Below are 17,432 nucleotides of genomic sequence, written 5' to 3'. Positions count from 1 at the left end.
ATCACATAATTTTCCATTATTTTTATCATATTAAGTTATATTATATTATACATTAACTTATTAAATTAACGTACGTATTCCTCGTGAAGAAATAAATACGCATTGCCATGTCATCATTGCCAGGTTGGCATTGCGTCCTTGTTGGACCACCCCACCCCCTACTTACCCCCCACCCCTCACCCATCACCCACCACCCACCCACTGTTCCCGTGTTTTCAAGTTTGATAATCATATAAAGCCCAAAGTGGAACAGAACACAGAATAAAAACACATACACACACAGTGTTCTCTCTCTCTTCTTCAGGCGTGTCATCCAAATTACAGTCTCTCATTATGCTCTGTTTTCTCTCTCCCTAAAACCATCATCAGTTATCCATAACTCTTTGTCTCCATTGTCTCTTCTTCGCATTCATATTATTATTATTTTTGTGTGTATGTGTATGTGTATGATGATCAATGGCATGAATTCCTCATTGACATCTCTATTTTCCTGCAGCTTTTGACTCATCTATAACAGACAATAAAGACATTCCTTCAATCATTTTTCACCCCACTCCTTCACTTCCTCTGTTTTTCTTCCTGTTGCTCTGTTTTTTTCTACTTCTATAAAAAATACTCATATATGGATAGGTATAGTTATCAACGAGAGAGGGAAATTTCTCATTCCTCAAACCCATCTTTTTCTTCTACACTTCTTGACGCAATTTATCGTTCAATTGATCAAGGAGAAGAAGAAGAGGTTGTTCTTTACAAAGAAACAATGCGTAAGAAACAGAGCAGCAACAATATGGAGAGTTTTCAAAAAGCTTGTATGATTGAGAAATGGATGGAACATAAAGTAAGTGAAAAAGTTGTTGTTCGGAGAAAATCTATAGCTGATTTAGAGAGGAAATCGAGGAATCTGATGAACTCGAGCTCGAGTTCTTCAGATTCCAGCTGTGGGGGTGTGTTTTCTTCTTCGGAAACTGAATCCAGTTACAATAATGTAGTAGTAAATCCAGCTGGGTCATCTTCTTCATGCTATGGTCTAAACAGGCCTAAACCAATCAGAACCTCAATTTCCAGTACAAACCCAGAAAAACTCAGCAAAAACCAAGCTAAACAGCTCAATAATTATGGCCATAATAATCCTCAAATGGAAAGAGATTTCGCTCCCAAAACCAAAAGTGAAACTGGTTTTATAAAGACGAAATCAAAAGCTTTGAAGATTTACGGAGATTTAAAGAAAGTGAAGCAACCAATTTCTCCGGGAGGTCGATTAGCAAGTTTCTTGAACTCACTTTTCACTGCTGGAAATACAAAGAAACCCAAAGTTGTTTCTGCAAATGCATCGTCTACGTGTTCTTCAGCCTCTTCATTCTCCAGGTCATGTTTAAGCAAAAGCACACCCAAATCCAGCAGCAACGGAACGAAACGTTCTGTGAGATTTTACCCAGTGAGTATCATCGTAGACGAAGATTGTCAGCCATGCGGACACAAAAATCTGTATGAAGAAAAAATACCCAATCCAGAATCTCTAAAGAATATCAGAAACTCCATTAACGACGAGCTCAAATTCCATTCAATGGAGAAAAATCATCGAGTTGAGGAAGCTACTAAAGAGTTGCTGAGAAATTATCAGAGAAATTCAAATTCCCAAATCAAGAAAATGGAAATTTTCGACGATGAAGATGAAGATGATGGTGCAAGTTGTGCTAGTTCAGATTTATTCGAACTTGATAATCTTTCTGCAATTGGAATAGATAGTAATAGGTATCTTGAAGAATTACCAGTTTATGAAACTACTCATCTTGATACTAATCGAGCCATTGCTAATGGTTTAATTTTGTAATAAGTGTATTATTTATTGTTAACTAATGTAATTTTGTAATTGGTTTGATTGGGGGTTTTATTTTACATTTGAGAGAAATGAAATTTCTTCTCAAAATTAATCTTTAATATCTATCTTGTGTATGTGTAACTTATTTACATCAATTTGCTTGTTTGCTTAAGGAGAAAAATAGGTAAACTTATCTCTTTGTCATAGGTTGGGTGTTGAGTTGAGATCGAGTTCAACTGAGTTATAAATAATAGTAATATTGAGTTGAGCTGAATCCAATCGAGCTTGTTATAGTAGTATTAAGTTGAGTTTAATAAAGCCTTGTTAAGAGTATAATTGAGCTCTGATTGAGTTGAGCAAGTTTGAGTTTGATTCTTTAATATTTGATTTTACATAGTACTATGTCATTGGAAAAGTTAAATTAATAATAAACTGGCTGATTAAGGGGAAAAATGTAATTACTAGTAGTTTAAATTGGTAATTAAATTTAAATATGATTGAATTATTAAAAGTAAAATAAGGTTAACTTAATGTTTTTTTTTTTAAAAAAAAGTTCAGTATAATAGTTATTAAACTCCAAAAATGAAAAGGAGGATTATTGAGAGATCATGTTCACACGAGAAGAATATGAAGTAAAAGCAATTCAAGAAAAGGTCACAAAGGCAGATCGTTGTATTCATCAAAGAGAGAGTTCAGACTGTTTCTTTCTTTTTTAACTCCGTTTCTATGAGCTCGTTCACATTATTGTTTTGAACTCCAGATAGAATGAAGAATTGTCGAAGGTTAATCGAAAACATTTTTCCTCTCCAATAAAAGTAAGAATAAGGCCACACATATCTTGTTCTCTCCTGATTACATTTATAAAATTTAACTGAATTTATTGTTGTTATCGTTATTCTATTGCTTCTTTTTTTCTTGGTTATTGTGGGTCCTTTTTTTTGCTTGAGGATGGAGCTAGCATCACTACCATAAATATCCCCTTCGAATTATCAAGTCAAAAAGCAACTCCTACTATAGCTTATTTATCAAAACTAGAGTAGTACAAATGCTACTTCTTCAACTTGGATACATTTATTATTTCCTTTATTTATGAACTATATTTCACTGCTAGTAAATGCTACTTTTACTACTAGTTGCATGTAGCAATTTTTCAAAAAAAAATTGTTTTTATTGCTCCAGCAGAGTGTTAATTAATTAAGATAGATATTTGAGAGAGAAATAAATAAGAATTTAGGCTAATATAATTAAAATTGAAGTGATTTAGTATTTTAACAAGTGTATAAATATTTTAAAAGATAAGATAATAAGATCAGGAGACATTAACCATGATGGTAATTAATAAAGCAAAGTAAAAATGTGGATGATGAAAATGATAATTGAAAGAAGAAAAAGATGATCAAAGGATCAAAGAGGGATTGCTCATGGTCTCCAAAAGTTTAGGACATAATATCTATGGTCAGATTTTTGTTGGGTCACCCTTTACCTATTCTTATTTTTTTATGTTTTATTTCTTACTCGATATTCGATACTCACTTCATCTCAACTAATTTAAATTTGCTATGAAAAGTTTCAGTTTGAAAGTAAAACATTCTCAGTGACAGAGCTAATATTTTAGCTAAAAATTTCAAAATATAAAAAGGTAAATACATGAAGAAATCAAGAGAATTCAACCTCTACTATTTATATATAGATAAAAAATATTTTTAACCTTATACATATATATATATTACATATATAATATATAGTGTAATTTTTCCAAGAAAGAGGTTGGGATAAAACCACGTATGGTACCTTGGCTCCACCCCAGCTCACTTCCAAAGTCAATTTATTTCTTAATTCTCAAATTCAAGACATTTAATTAAAAATAAAGAAATTAGAAACATATATATAACTAAAATATAAATGGATCGAACTGAATAATTTTGGTCCAAATTTAAAAGATCATTTTTTTGTTGGGTGAGGAAACTAGTCATTATTTTCCATTTCTACTTTTTTTTTTAAGTAAAAAATTAAAATAATAATCACCTGATATTTTACAGTTATAATTGAAACTCGATCACATATGCGCCGAAAAGTTCTACTTAATTAATAAAATATTCTATTTTCTCCACTCAAACTCAATATATCTAACAAAAATAGAAAAATATTTATCATTCCGTCACGAGCTTTGATGTTCACAGTACTGCCACCTATTTAGGTAGAAAAATGAAATGGTCCAAGAAATTAATTAAGTATACTGACAGTACTACTGGTTTGTGTACACAAAGGTCAAATTAAAGAGTCTTTATTTTTCAAAGGGAACTGTTTTTCTTCTCACCCCAATATGCCAACAATATACAATTTTGTTCCTACTGGAACCACATTGATATGATGACCTCCAGTGGAACTCTCAAGAAACTATATTAAAATTATCATATAAAAACTTTATATGATAATTATTAATATTAATAATAATGTGTGGTTGTCCACATATATAGATCAAACATCAATAGACTGAGGCCCCTCATTTTGGAATCCTAAGTTGCTTAATAACTCTATTTTAAATAAATATATACAATAGTAATATGTGCATTAAGTTTTGAAAAAATATATATTTTATAGACAAGTTAAATATGTAGGGATCATCAATAATACATAAATTGTAATGGAGAAATTAGTAATCTAAATAATGCAATGCAGGAATTGTTTTTATTAGGTGTTTAGTATAAATATCAAGTATAAATTAGTATATACTGTATAATTGAAAATTCATATTTATTATTTGATTAAACAAAATAAATGTTTGTTTTACTCACTATTAGAAACAGAGGTTTCTCTGTCATGAATCAATGGAACTTAAATAGTGAGAAGCTTTCTTATTTTTCTGTATGTAAACATTATAATTTTTTTCTCACAATTCAATCGAGATATTTATGAAAATAGTTACTAGACATTTTTGCCCGAAAAACTTTAGTGGGAAAATAGTTACTTTTTAGTAGTTATTGTTATGAAGGTTAGTTTTTATTTATTTTTTAAATAAATTTTAGCGTTTTTAGTTATGACTATAATTGATCACATTCCGTTTCATATAAAATAATATATATGCATTTATAGGACAATTTTTAAATTTACTACTAATAAAAAGTTTTTTTTTAGGACTAATAAAAAGTTTCTCATTTTCTTATTCATGCTTTTACTATTCGTTTGATGATTAGTTTTAGTTCATTTGTTACTCATCCTAGTACTGTTAACTTTAATTAATAAATTAATTAATTGCTGGTTAGGGGCCAAATGTACAATTTCTACAGCTAAAAGTATGCCTATTGTGAGCTGTGATACGTACTGAAGTAATCAGAAATTTTGTAAACAGTATACTAAAGCAACTTAATTAATTAGTACACGTGATGTCCACGATCAAAAGTTCAAATTAAAGTAATTACTCTACTAATTAGCAACTGTAATGTTAATTATCTCGTGATTACTGTAAAGATATGTGAAATCTAAGAAAAAGGAATGCTTAGGAGAGAGAAACGGATTCAAAATTCTGAATTTATTAATTTTGGGACAGAACAGTAACTGGGTTTAGAATAAATCATTTATGGGTTAATAACTTCTTTTTTTTCGTTTTTCACTTAGTTATGATTCTGATTTTAATCTTTGTAACAGCCGACTAAGCACATTTAACCTTCGATCACTTGAAATATATATTTTTGATTCCTTTGCTCATTAATGATCATAAATTTCCCGAAGTACAATAACAAAATCAATATAATCTCACAAGTAATGTCCGGAGAGGGTGAGGTGTATGCAGACCTTACACGATTGTTTCCGATAGACGATCAACTCAAGATTTTTTTTTTCTTTTTCAGAAAAGTACAAGCGTAAAGAAAGTTATAATGAAAATATCGATGGAAAAATATTGACATTAAATTGTTAATGTGCACATTTGACGGTAATATTCTTCTAAAAATAATTTTAATATAATATATTAATCGCATAAAATAATAAAAAACACATTAATTAATTGAAAATATCATAATATATACGACATAAAATAAAGTCTTAACGCTATTATATAGTTTAACTTAATATTGTTGAATTCAGTCAAATTCGTAACTTGAGAGGTGGACCTTCCGCACTTATAATTAGAATAAGTACCCTAGAAGGGAAGTTAAAAAATAAAATAGGAGATTAGAGATGAGGACCACTATCATAACAGTTTGATACGCTAATTAAACTATATATATATTTTATGCTTAACTTCCACATTAGTATAATATAATATAATCACAAAGTTAAGGGTAGCTTGAACTATAGGAAAAGAAAAGCCTATATCCTACTTATAGACTTTGAATTGCCTATGCACAAAAAAAGATATAATTTTTTTATTTAGGACCCATTTTTGTTAGTTCACAACCAAAGTTTGATGGCTCTAAGGACTTTAACGTACAATATTTAATGTAATTAATTATAGAAAAGACTTTGAAGTGTATAGAAGGTTTATATCAATAAATTTTAGTACTAAAAGAGAATACTCATTATTAGGTAAACGGCTCATTTAAGACCTAGCTAGTACTCCCTCTGTCTCAATTTATGTGACACATTTTGCTTTTCGAAAGTCAAACAATTTAAGTTTGATCGAGAATTTGCTTATTGAATCTTCAATTTTTTCAAAATGAAATTTATATATTTTATAAACTACATAAAAAGTACTATAAGTCACAATAATTGATAATTCAAAATATTTAAAAGATATATGAAAAATTTACGGTCAAAGATAGACTTGTTTGAATTTCAAAATCTAAAATGTGTCACATAAATTGGGACAGAGGGAGTATATGATATGCTAAGACTTTAAGCTATGATTTTTAAATTTCATACTATATACTAAAATTTTAATTAATTTCATATATGAATAAGTACATAATACTTTTGTTGATCATGCACGCCTATAAAGTAGGCATGTTGCATGCTCAGATTCCTTGTCCCATTTCACATTACACTAAACTAGCTAGTTAAATTAGTGGTACTACAATATATAGCCCTGTCTTATTTTTCAGGCTATTGATTTAACTTGTATAGATAATTATATGTACCGAAAAAAAAAAAATTGGACAGAAAATTTGATTAAAATTTGGCAAGAATGATATTTTACCTTCTTTTTTGTTTTTGAATATTTTTACCTTCTTGCTTAAACCTTTTAACTAAAAAAAATTAAATTAGTTTATTTTAAAATAAAAAAGATATTATATATTTTTAAAATTTCTGGCCAAATTTCGTGGTCATTTAGTGAAAAATTACTAGTTTTTCAATGCAATTTTGTGCTGAATAATGTTTAGTGGTTATTTTTTTTTAGATATTTTGATTGAATCAGTGTGAAAATAATAATAGTGTTTTTACACAAAAAAAATAAGAAGTTTTTCAATATTTCAGTGAGAATCTGTTTAATTTTCACCACATATTTTTTCAGTGAGCTGATTCGATGGAACATGAATGAAAAATTATGTTTGGTGGGAAAAGCCTTTGTTTCTAGTTGTGTGTGTGCATGTATGTATGTATGCAAATCTGTTTCTAGTTTCTAATTCCAAAATGTCGGTGTCTATTGTTCTTGTTATAGATGAATGTTTAGATGAAATATACCTCCTGAATTTCATCCTTCATTGCATGCATTTGTTAATTCACTTCCCTCAACGACAATGAAATATATATATATATATATATATCCCAGGATATAATACAAGATTATTTTATCTCACATAGAAAATGGGATAGCTAATTTCATCCTTGTGTTTATCTCATCCCACATACCAAACGATCCTACGTGTGATGACCGTGTTAAAATTTAATTACAATCTCAATCTATAAAAGTTAATCAAACTCAATAACTATACATGAAATATGTGTTTGTTTTTTCAATTCATTTTTAAAAAAAGTTTAGTATTCATTAACCAAGGAATAGTGGGGAATCAACATTAATCATGAGAAGAAAAAGGAAACTCCTCTACTCAAGTCAAAAGTTGCTAAAAGAACATTCTCTAAAGTTTATTTAGTTTGGATACATATATAGAAATGGATTTTTCAAATGAGAAAAATTAGCAAAACAATTTAGTTTAAGACGTAAAGCTTTGTATAGATTTAATTAATTAATGGCGCGTTGAGATAAGATCCTAAACTTGCTTTATAATATATGGTTGGTGAGGTGGGGAAATTAAGTTAAACTTCAATTAATCATGAAATTAAATAGGAGTCTAGACGTGAGACCACTCTGAGTTGACTATTTTGTTTAGTTTCAAACATAGAGATAATCATGATCCTAATCTTCTCCATAATGTAAAGTTTGACACACTTACTAGAACTAGCTAGTACAATTTTTTTATAATTATTTCCTATTAGAGTAGGTTATTTCTTTTATTTTTCAGGTTACTAATTTCAACAAAATGAATTATTATGAGTAGTTATTTTTTTTAGTTGACTTGGTAAATTATACTACCTTCTATCTCGATGTAAATTACTATAATATCCATTTGCAAGTTTGAATTCTATGCACCATTTTTTTTATTTTTTTTATATATATATATTTGGTCTCTAATAAAATAATTACTAATAATTAATTTCTAGGATAATCATTAATTAGTGATCTGGTAAAAATTGTAATTGATAATCAATTGTTACAGCAGGTTAAACAATACTTAGAGTCGGAGGTAAAGCATAAAGTTGGTCATAATTCCGTAGTTGTGGTTCAAATTCTATATAGGTTTTAAAAAAATACTGTATAAATTTAAAACTCACGAATTCAAATTTTGAATTTCCATCTGGTTATACTAATATTGAATAATTTTAACACATATATATCAGTGAAGCTAATTAGCTAGCCAAAAAAATCTGGAATAATATGCTGCCCCAATCAATAATTAAATGAATGTTTCAAACTCAATCTGAGTTGTTACAATCACAGCATAGTTAGTGTCTTTTTGTGTGCATGCATATCCTATACAAGATCCAACTATAACTCATCTTTGAATATGTATTATTCTTATATTATAATTATATACAATTATTTCTCCTATATATTATGTGTAATATGCTGGAGTTGTTACATACCAACCATGCACATGGAATTTTCATATATGTGGCTGCTGTTACTGAATTTATCAAGTGTGTAGGACACATTGATTCAAAGTTATATACTCAAAAGAATGACACAAAAGGTAGAAATTAATTGTTTTTTGTTTTTATTATTAGTAGTTGGTTCGTTCTTTCGATATGTTGTGTACTGCTTTTCATTTCGCATTATTTCGTTGTTGTTACTGTTCTCATTTATGCATTGAAAACAACTTCTCTATCTCTACGAGCTAGGCCCTACGAGTAAGGTCTGCTGATCTCACCTAACCGACTTGTAGGATTACACTGGATATGTTGCTATTTGTGGTTTGAAAAAGAAGAATTAATCAATGGGTTCTTCATAAATAAGTTGTTGTTTTAGAAGGGTGCATAGAGGGTCATAGAGTAAGGTACCTACCCAGACAAAACTGATCCTTTTGTAAGGCTGTGTTTCATCTGTTCTTGACTTGTTACCATCTTTTTATTTATAAAATGATTTGTCTATTGTCTGGTCTTGATGATAATAGTTTCTCTATACTGTCCTTCTCCTGAATTATTCACAATGGAAACATAATATCTATATTGTTCGGATCCTTAAAAAAATATCGTTGTAGTCGTGTTAGACTTACCTCTAAATTTATAACTTCTAGAAGATTCGATTAGAACTGAGCTATAGTTCTGCTTACGAATTCGATAAAATTTAATAGCTTCAACCTAAACGTTGTATTTATGTTAAAAATTCACTTAATATATATAATTAGTTTTTTCATAATCAAGTAAATTTTCTATTTTAAAAATTCAGAACTTATAAAATTGAAATACCTAACTGATGCTGAAACTATTATTTGCGTGTACATGGAACTGCCTTGTCGTGGAAGCTAGGGGTGCACTATGGACTCATTGATTAGTCCCCATCCACAGAGAACAACATATATATATTCTGACTCTAGACACCGAGTGGGAAACCAAAAAGAGAACATATAGATATTTTGATTTTAATTACTACAACATTTATATCGACTAATGAAATCAGGTTATGAGTAACCGTATAGTACTGCCTGGTACGTGATATTTTATGTGACAAGCTTTCTTTAGTCTACTACGAAAAGAATCACATATTCTTATATTCAGTAAAATTTAACTTGAATTTCTCCATTTTTTTCTTAATTCCATGGTTTTATAGCAACGAAAATGCTTATGGCATGTTCTAGAGTACCATATGTTTTTAAAGTTCTTATTTCTTTCTTAACCTTTATGTTCAGTCTAACAACGTCATATAAATTGAGATTGCAAACGAGATGCTTAACAAATAGATATACACTCAACTAAAGCTTTATGTGCTTAACAATATCTTGCTTTACGAAAATTCCCAATACTATTACTATTATTATTATATATACAATAAACAATACCATAAACCTCATGTAAAGTTTATGTGATCTGTTTATACATGTTAATCAAAGACCAAAACATAGAGTTATATCATTTAATTACTTTGCAGTGATAACATATAGCAGTAAATATGGTTAAATGTGAGAATGATACCACGTAAGGCAAAGTAATGCAACAGATTCTGATAAAATTGATTGAATCCCACTTCTCAGATTACACTTATTACTGTCGTAACCAATATCCACAAAAAGGAGACAGCGCCACTCCGAAATAAGTCATGCAGTGCATGATTCAAATTTTAGCCGAGACTTTAATGTGAGTTTCATATAGGAACAAAAGAAGAAGAAATAAGGGAAAATTATGCAGAATATCAAATATTTAGCCTATATTAGGTACTATAACTATAGTTTAAGAAAATTGTAATTCACGGCTATAGTTTCCACAATTCTTTCTATTTCTCTAACTTGTATAATTCACCTATTTTGTATAAATGCAGAATATGTATAATTTGGTTTCTGATGGTATAAATTCAGAATTTTATATATGCTTACCCCTATCTATTTGTATATGATTCATAATAAATTACCTTGTTGGTATATTGGCAAGCGATATACAAACCGCAATCCCTACAGCAAATAGAGCTATAGATTTGAAATACAATTATTGAAATTATAGCTATAAAACTTTATTATATTTGGTATTTGTAAAATTTTGTTGTGAAATAATGTGAGAAGACAGGGTGAGGGCCCAGTGTTGATCTGGCAAATCTGTATATGTGGTTGGGTACGGGCCCAAAAATGACTTTTGGGCGCACGTGATGGGCTGGCCTGCATCTACAGTACCCTTTTGTCGCGCATGCACACGTGCGTTCCTTCTTCACTGATCCTCATTACCCCCCCCTCCAATTATTGTACTCTTCACTCTTTGCGTTTCATGGTCCCGTTGAAAAAGTTTTGAAAAAAGGTGATTAGATAAAATATGATATATATATATATAACTTATTGAAGATATAAAAGTCGGGGATCATATAAGGATGTTGAGTCGGTAAATAATCAAACATGTCTAGTTTCGTTTCGTGTTGTTAGTATTACTCTTTCGATATCTTATTTGATTTGATTTTAGTGTTATTACTTGTTTTATTTTCTTCAATTATCATATTATTTGTGTAGTTATCGTTCTTTTTGTTTTTAGTTCTTACTTTACATACTTGATATTTGATAATTGATATGTTTTATTTAAGTTAAGGTTGTGTAATGTGTACACACTATCTTCACCAAATAGTACGTCTTATAATGAAATTACATTGAGTATTTAGTAATTGTAATTTTTACGTCTATTAATATTACTACATTTTATCCTAAATAAATTGAATCAAAAACTCAAATATTGCGCATATATATATTATTCTCACTTGAAATATAATTCTCCAACAGAAAAATTCAATTGAAACTTAATTCTTTATCAGTTATGTGATCTGCCATTAATATCTAATTTTAGTAGTTATACTTCAAGTGAGAAAATATGCCACTTAACTATATTATAAAAACATTTATAAAAGACACACGGTTTCTATTATTGGTTTAGCCAGAACACAGTAGGGATATAAATATTTTAGATTTGTTTAATATACCATTCATTTATCAACACCTGTAGGTGTCACTCCTAAGCTTTACACAAAATGTAAAAACTTAACGAAATATCTTATATTAACATCGCTATTTAACTAATATCCATTTAAAAAAAAACATCATTTAGATAAAAATAATTGAATTTTAGTTAGATCTGTCTTCTGAATAGACATAAGTATAACCGACTTAACTTCAATCATATAAGGCTTCAAACATGATCAACGTTATTTTGAAATGGATACATTTATATTTTTTGACATACTACGAATATGATTTAAATGATGATCCCGAAATAGGGTGGCAAATATCAGTGTCTGTGGGTAGGCAAGTTGAAAGATGGGCCTTGAAAAAAGAGAGTAGATATACATACATACAGTAAAAGAAAAGCAAATATATACACTAATAAAGAGGTGGAAATTAGTAGATTTATAAGATTAGAAAAGAAGAAGAGACAGAGTGCAATGCAGCTTTGGTTAAAGTTAAAGATGAGAGGAATAAAGAAAAAGTAAAACAGTACAATATTTTTTTCAAAGTAATACTCTTTTGTTTTGGTGATCCCAATGTTATATATTGTCCTTCAATTTTCAGTATTATTCAAGTGGATGCAGCTTTTTGTTTTATTTGGCTTTTCTTGGGAAAGAGTAGACTCACCCCTTTTTCCTTTTTCAATTTTTGAATTTTATCGTATTATTTTGTTATAGTTTCTTCTTTGTTATTCTTCCTTTTATAAGATCTTTTTTCTTGCAACATTTTGATTCTAGTTTTGCACATGATATACTGAAAGCCACAAGATTAAAAGACATTATAGTATGACATAACTTTAATTTAGAACCACAAAATGTGTCGCTCAATCAAACTCTATATCAAATCAAATTAGACCATTCATTTTTAAACGGATGAAATATTATATATTTGTTATTTTTTTATACTTTTGTTATTTCTTTTTCACATTTATTTTGTAACAGAAGAAATAATACAACTTTTTTGTGCTAAAACATTGGAAGAGAGACAAGTTGAATATCCAAGATATTGGTATTAGATAACTTAAAAGATAATTATAATTTAATATTGCGATAAGTAGAGAAAAAGAGGTTAAGTAAATTACTATGTATGAATTTATAACTAATTTCCTTTTACATCTTAATTTAGTGGATATAACTTAATATTTTTTTTTATTGCTCCTCAATTTAACTCATATAGTTGAACCAATTTTTTTTTCTCCTATATATTATTTATTAATGTTCCAGCCTTTTAGAAATAAAAATAAAAAAGCCAAAAACAAATTTAATTTACTCCTAGGCAGTGGCGTAGCCACATGGGTTGGACATCCATCGTCAGAAAAAATACCGTATATGCAAATAAAATGATACACGAAATAATTAAATAAAATATTTTGGATACCCTCAACACAACGAGCTATTGTAGCCTAGTGGTTTCACCTCCTTGAAATGAGGCAGTGATTGTGTGTTAGAATCTCGCTAGTTCTACTTTTTGAAAAGAATTTTTATTGTGCTATTTCTAGACACCCTTTATAAAATTATTGTGCTATTTCTGGATACCCTTTGTGAAATTCCTGACCACTGCTCCTAGGTGTAATGGTAGATCATGATGAGCACTAATTGATATTGCTGTAAAATTAATGTTAAAAGGACAATAGTAGATTAAAACCGAATTTACTGTTTAGCAAACCAAATTAATTTTCATGAAAGAAGTTTTGTTGGTTAATTAATTATTACTTCCTTCTTTCTGATTCGCTCGTATTATTATTTTTTATTTTAATTCGTTTAAAAAAGAATGTTCTTTTTTGGTATTTCTTTAATTTCAACGTTCCGCATGACATATTTAAGATCATATTCTGCATTAGAAAAATATTTTCTAAAAATTAATACAAAATCAAAATCAAACAAATAAATTGACGAACGCAAGTGTCGTGTTGTCAAAGAGTCTTGAATGCAGATATTGAAGAGTTGCATATCAGTTTGGTTTGATGATGGCAACTGTTGAATTTTAATACATAGCACAGAGTCATTGACAAAAATAACCCCAACTAACCCAAAGCGGCCACGTGGAAGGATCTACACCGCTAGCTAGCTATAAGAGATTCGATAGATTTTAATAATTTTAATTCAAATAATATATTATATTAAAAATTTACTTAGTATGTCGCAATAAGCTACATCTAATTATGAAAAATCTAATCGTTATACTATTTTAAAATTTATAAATTTAAAATTTTGAATCCGTCTTTTTGACGAGATTGTACGATTCTTAATTGATGTTTTTTTCTATTGTCTGCTTGTCTAGTGTAACTAGTCTCTCCAGTCACAATCTGAATTACTGCTACTGTCTAGTATTATTTTTTTTTATTTGACAAGGCAACCATAGTTTCTTTATAAGAATCACACGTTTAATTTAAGAAATTGACAAGAGAGAAGTATGTATTTAATTCATAATATGACTAACTGAATGGTAAGGACATGAATCTATCAAAACTGTATCTCTATCGTTGATTTGTTGATAGATTGGAAAGGGAAATCTTGGCGTACGCAACTGGTAAAATTATTATCATGTGATCAGAATGTTACGAGTTTGAGTTGTGAAAATAATCTCTTGCCGTCCTTTTTTTTCCAAGTACAATTAATAGGACGATTCCGCACATAGTGGGCACTTATTACACCGTGTTGTCCTTTTTTTCAAGTACAACTTATAGACGACTTTTAGTCGTTGAATCTAGTAGTCATTTTGTTCTAAAATTCAAAACTCATAAACATAAAATCTCGAACTAATCTTTACCAATATCTCTAAATCCTTGCGGTGCTAATTAATATTATCTATTGTCTGCTTGTCTAGTGTTACTGGTCTCTCAAGTCGCAGTCTAATGTGTCAAACTGTTTGTAATTGAAAATTGAAAAGGCAAGCAAAGATTGTAAATAACAATCACACGTTTGGTTTTAAGAAATTAAAGTTGACAAGAGAGAGATGCATTTAATTCATAGTTAATCTCACTAATGAATATTGCATGGTGGGTATATGAATCTATCAAGAATTCCCTATCCTTGATTTTGTGCAACTGCTCAACTAATAATATGTTTGGTATGAAGAAAAATATTTTCTAAAAAATATATTTATATTAGACTGAGTAACACCCACCTCCCCCCTCTCTGTATTATATCGTTCACACTCATATTAACAGTTGAAGCATGTAGGATGTTAGAATGGATTAGAGTCCGCATCAGCTGAGTAATGAACTAATTTAATGATTTGCTTATATGAAATCGGAGTGTGACATTTCTTACCTCCTTCTAATAAAAGACATTATTGTTACTTATTTTATATTATTTCAAACATGATTTGACATATTATCAGTTAAAGCTGTGTTATACTCTTATTCATTTTTGAAATTATCATTTTAGGAAATACTTCTCATAATAATAGTAAGTTAAATCATTTAGCTTTATTTCCGTGAAGAAGAGATAAGGTTTCTCAGAGAAGAGAATAATATCGAGTGTCCCACTAGTATATTACCCATGCAACTTAGGGTTTAGAGTCATGAGTATATAAATATTAGTATTATATAATTTCTCATTTAAATTATGATGACTCGTTTGATTTTATTTCATTTCTTTCTAGTGATTGATTGATGGTAATGTACTACCTATTAATTAAACATAACTAAATTATAGTGTTAGTAATTTTTGAGGAACCCGACATCATGTTTTATAAATGACTTCCACTAACTTTGATCTGATTTTGATGGGACAATAATTCTATATGTCACATTTTCTTTGGTAAAAGAATTCATAGCTAGACACATAATTAGACACTCAAATTTAATCAGGCATCAACGGACGATTAAACACTTCAATTGATTCCTATCAGGACATCCAATCTTGATGCAACTTACATAAATAAATTATGGAGGTAAAAAATATTGATTTAATAGCAGCATCTTCCAAAAATCTAGTAATTGGCAAAGGAAGCATGAAAGGCATTTAATTTTGAATTCAAAACTACGTAACTCTATCATTTACTTTTACCTAAAAGTTCGGCCTATGTAACTTTCAAATAATTATTATGTGAACTTGTTTCCACCTAACTAAGTGAGTATTTTTCAATCTAGTCTAGTTTAGTACTCCTACGTAGGAGTACTATGCAACAAAACATTAAGAGACAATTTTCCTGCAGGAATTAAAGAAAATTAATTTTGACATTGTACAATGTTTTTGGTTGGAGGAAAATAATTAATGCAACATTTTAATTGCAATATAGATACCCCATAACTTTAATTTGCTTGAGAAGATTATTTTTCTAAGTTACTATACCTCCTTTCACTTGGGTTAATTTTTTTCCCGAACTTCTTGAGTTGATGGTCTACTGGAAATTAAAGTGTCTTTCTGCCTCTCAAGTAAAGCTTGCAGACACACTATCCTCCGCCCTTTAAATTCAATTATACTAAACATGTTGTTTCATTGTCGTAGTTCATAATCGAGTCGTTCTATGAGAATTGGTAAGTGTAGGAAAGTGAAACCCTACTAAAAAATGTAAAAGGGAAAAGTCACTAAGAATAGGGATAGAGACTAGACAAGAATGATTGGACGTTAACCACTTCCTCAGCAATCTAAAGTGATCGATATCCCCACATATATATACTAAAACTAAATGATACTGTATTATTATGAGATAAAGAGTTACCTGACATGCACAAAAGCACTGACCCCAAAATATAATTACTGAAAAAGAAGGAATACTCCATTGGCTACCTTTCTTTGTTCACTGTTTTCATACACTAAATTTTAGGCATTATAAGTTAGGCCCCTTTCTTGGACTTGCCGACCTGCCTATGCGTTAGGCTACTGTACACAAGTTCGGTTCATTTGACAAAAGCATAATAAATATAGTGTTCATTTAATTTGGTCCATCTTCCGGTTGTGCATTTGACTTAATTTTGTATAGAGTAAAACAAATAAATACACACATCTTATGTAGAGTTTTACGCGTTGTGTCATAAAATGTGTATATCTACTTGTCTTATCTTATACAAATTTAAATGTCTACTTATGCACTATACCCAAAATTGAAGGGTATAGATACTAGTTGAGTTCAAGTTAAAAAGGACATATTTATAAGTTATGCCTTCGAGAAATATTGGAGAAACAACAAGAAACTGCAATCGAGTGAAAAAACTAATCACTGTCTTCATTAAATTTTAAAAATAAATTCTACAAACGACAATTCATGCCAAGGATGCCACGGAAACCGTCTATCTATTTTCACAAAGTAGGGACAAAATTGAATATACATCACCCATCTCAGACTCCACTAATGAAATTATACTGACTATGTTGTAGCTATTTAACGACTCACAGTTGGGTTAAACAAAATGACTACATTCATCGTGTGATGGTCAGCCTATTAACTATTGAGATCCATTTCCAGTTCTCGACTTCTAAAGTCCAAATGTTTGAATGAGCAATAAAGAGTAGAAACAGTGAAAAGTAGCCATATTGTCATGG

At 29.4% G+C, this 17,432-nt stretch overlaps 1 protein-coding gene across 1 annotated transcript; it reads left to right on the top strand.

Annotated features, from left to right (window-relative positions):
• The first annotated feature begins 270 nt into the window (after positions 1-270).
• Positions 271-1,879, top strand: LOC102605706 (protein BIG GRAIN 1-like A). Its single transcript, XM_006342886.2, has one exon. The coding sequence runs from the start codon at positions 623-625 to the stop codon at positions 1,829-1,831; it is 1,209 nt and encodes a 402-aa protein (XP_006342948.1). The 5' UTR covers positions 271-622; the 3' UTR covers positions 1,832-1,879.
• The last annotated feature ends 15,553 nt before the right edge of the window (positions 1,880-17,432 follow it).

Source organism: Solanum tuberosum, unplaced genomic scaffold (genome assembly GCF_000226075.1).
Source record: "Solanum tuberosum cultivar DM 1-3 516 R44 unplaced genomic scaffold, SolTub_3.0 scf00040, whole genome shotgun sequence".
Taxonomy (NCBI): Eukaryota; Viridiplantae; Streptophyta; class Magnoliopsida; order Solanales; family Solanaceae; genus Solanum; species Solanum tuberosum.
This window is presented reverse-complemented; position numbering and strand designations above follow the sequence as displayed.

Coding starts and splice junctions, on each gene's coding strand:
- LOC102605706 (XM_006342886.2), top strand. CDS start 623: ATGGATAGGTATAGTTATCAACGAGAGAGGGAAATTTCTCATTCCTCA.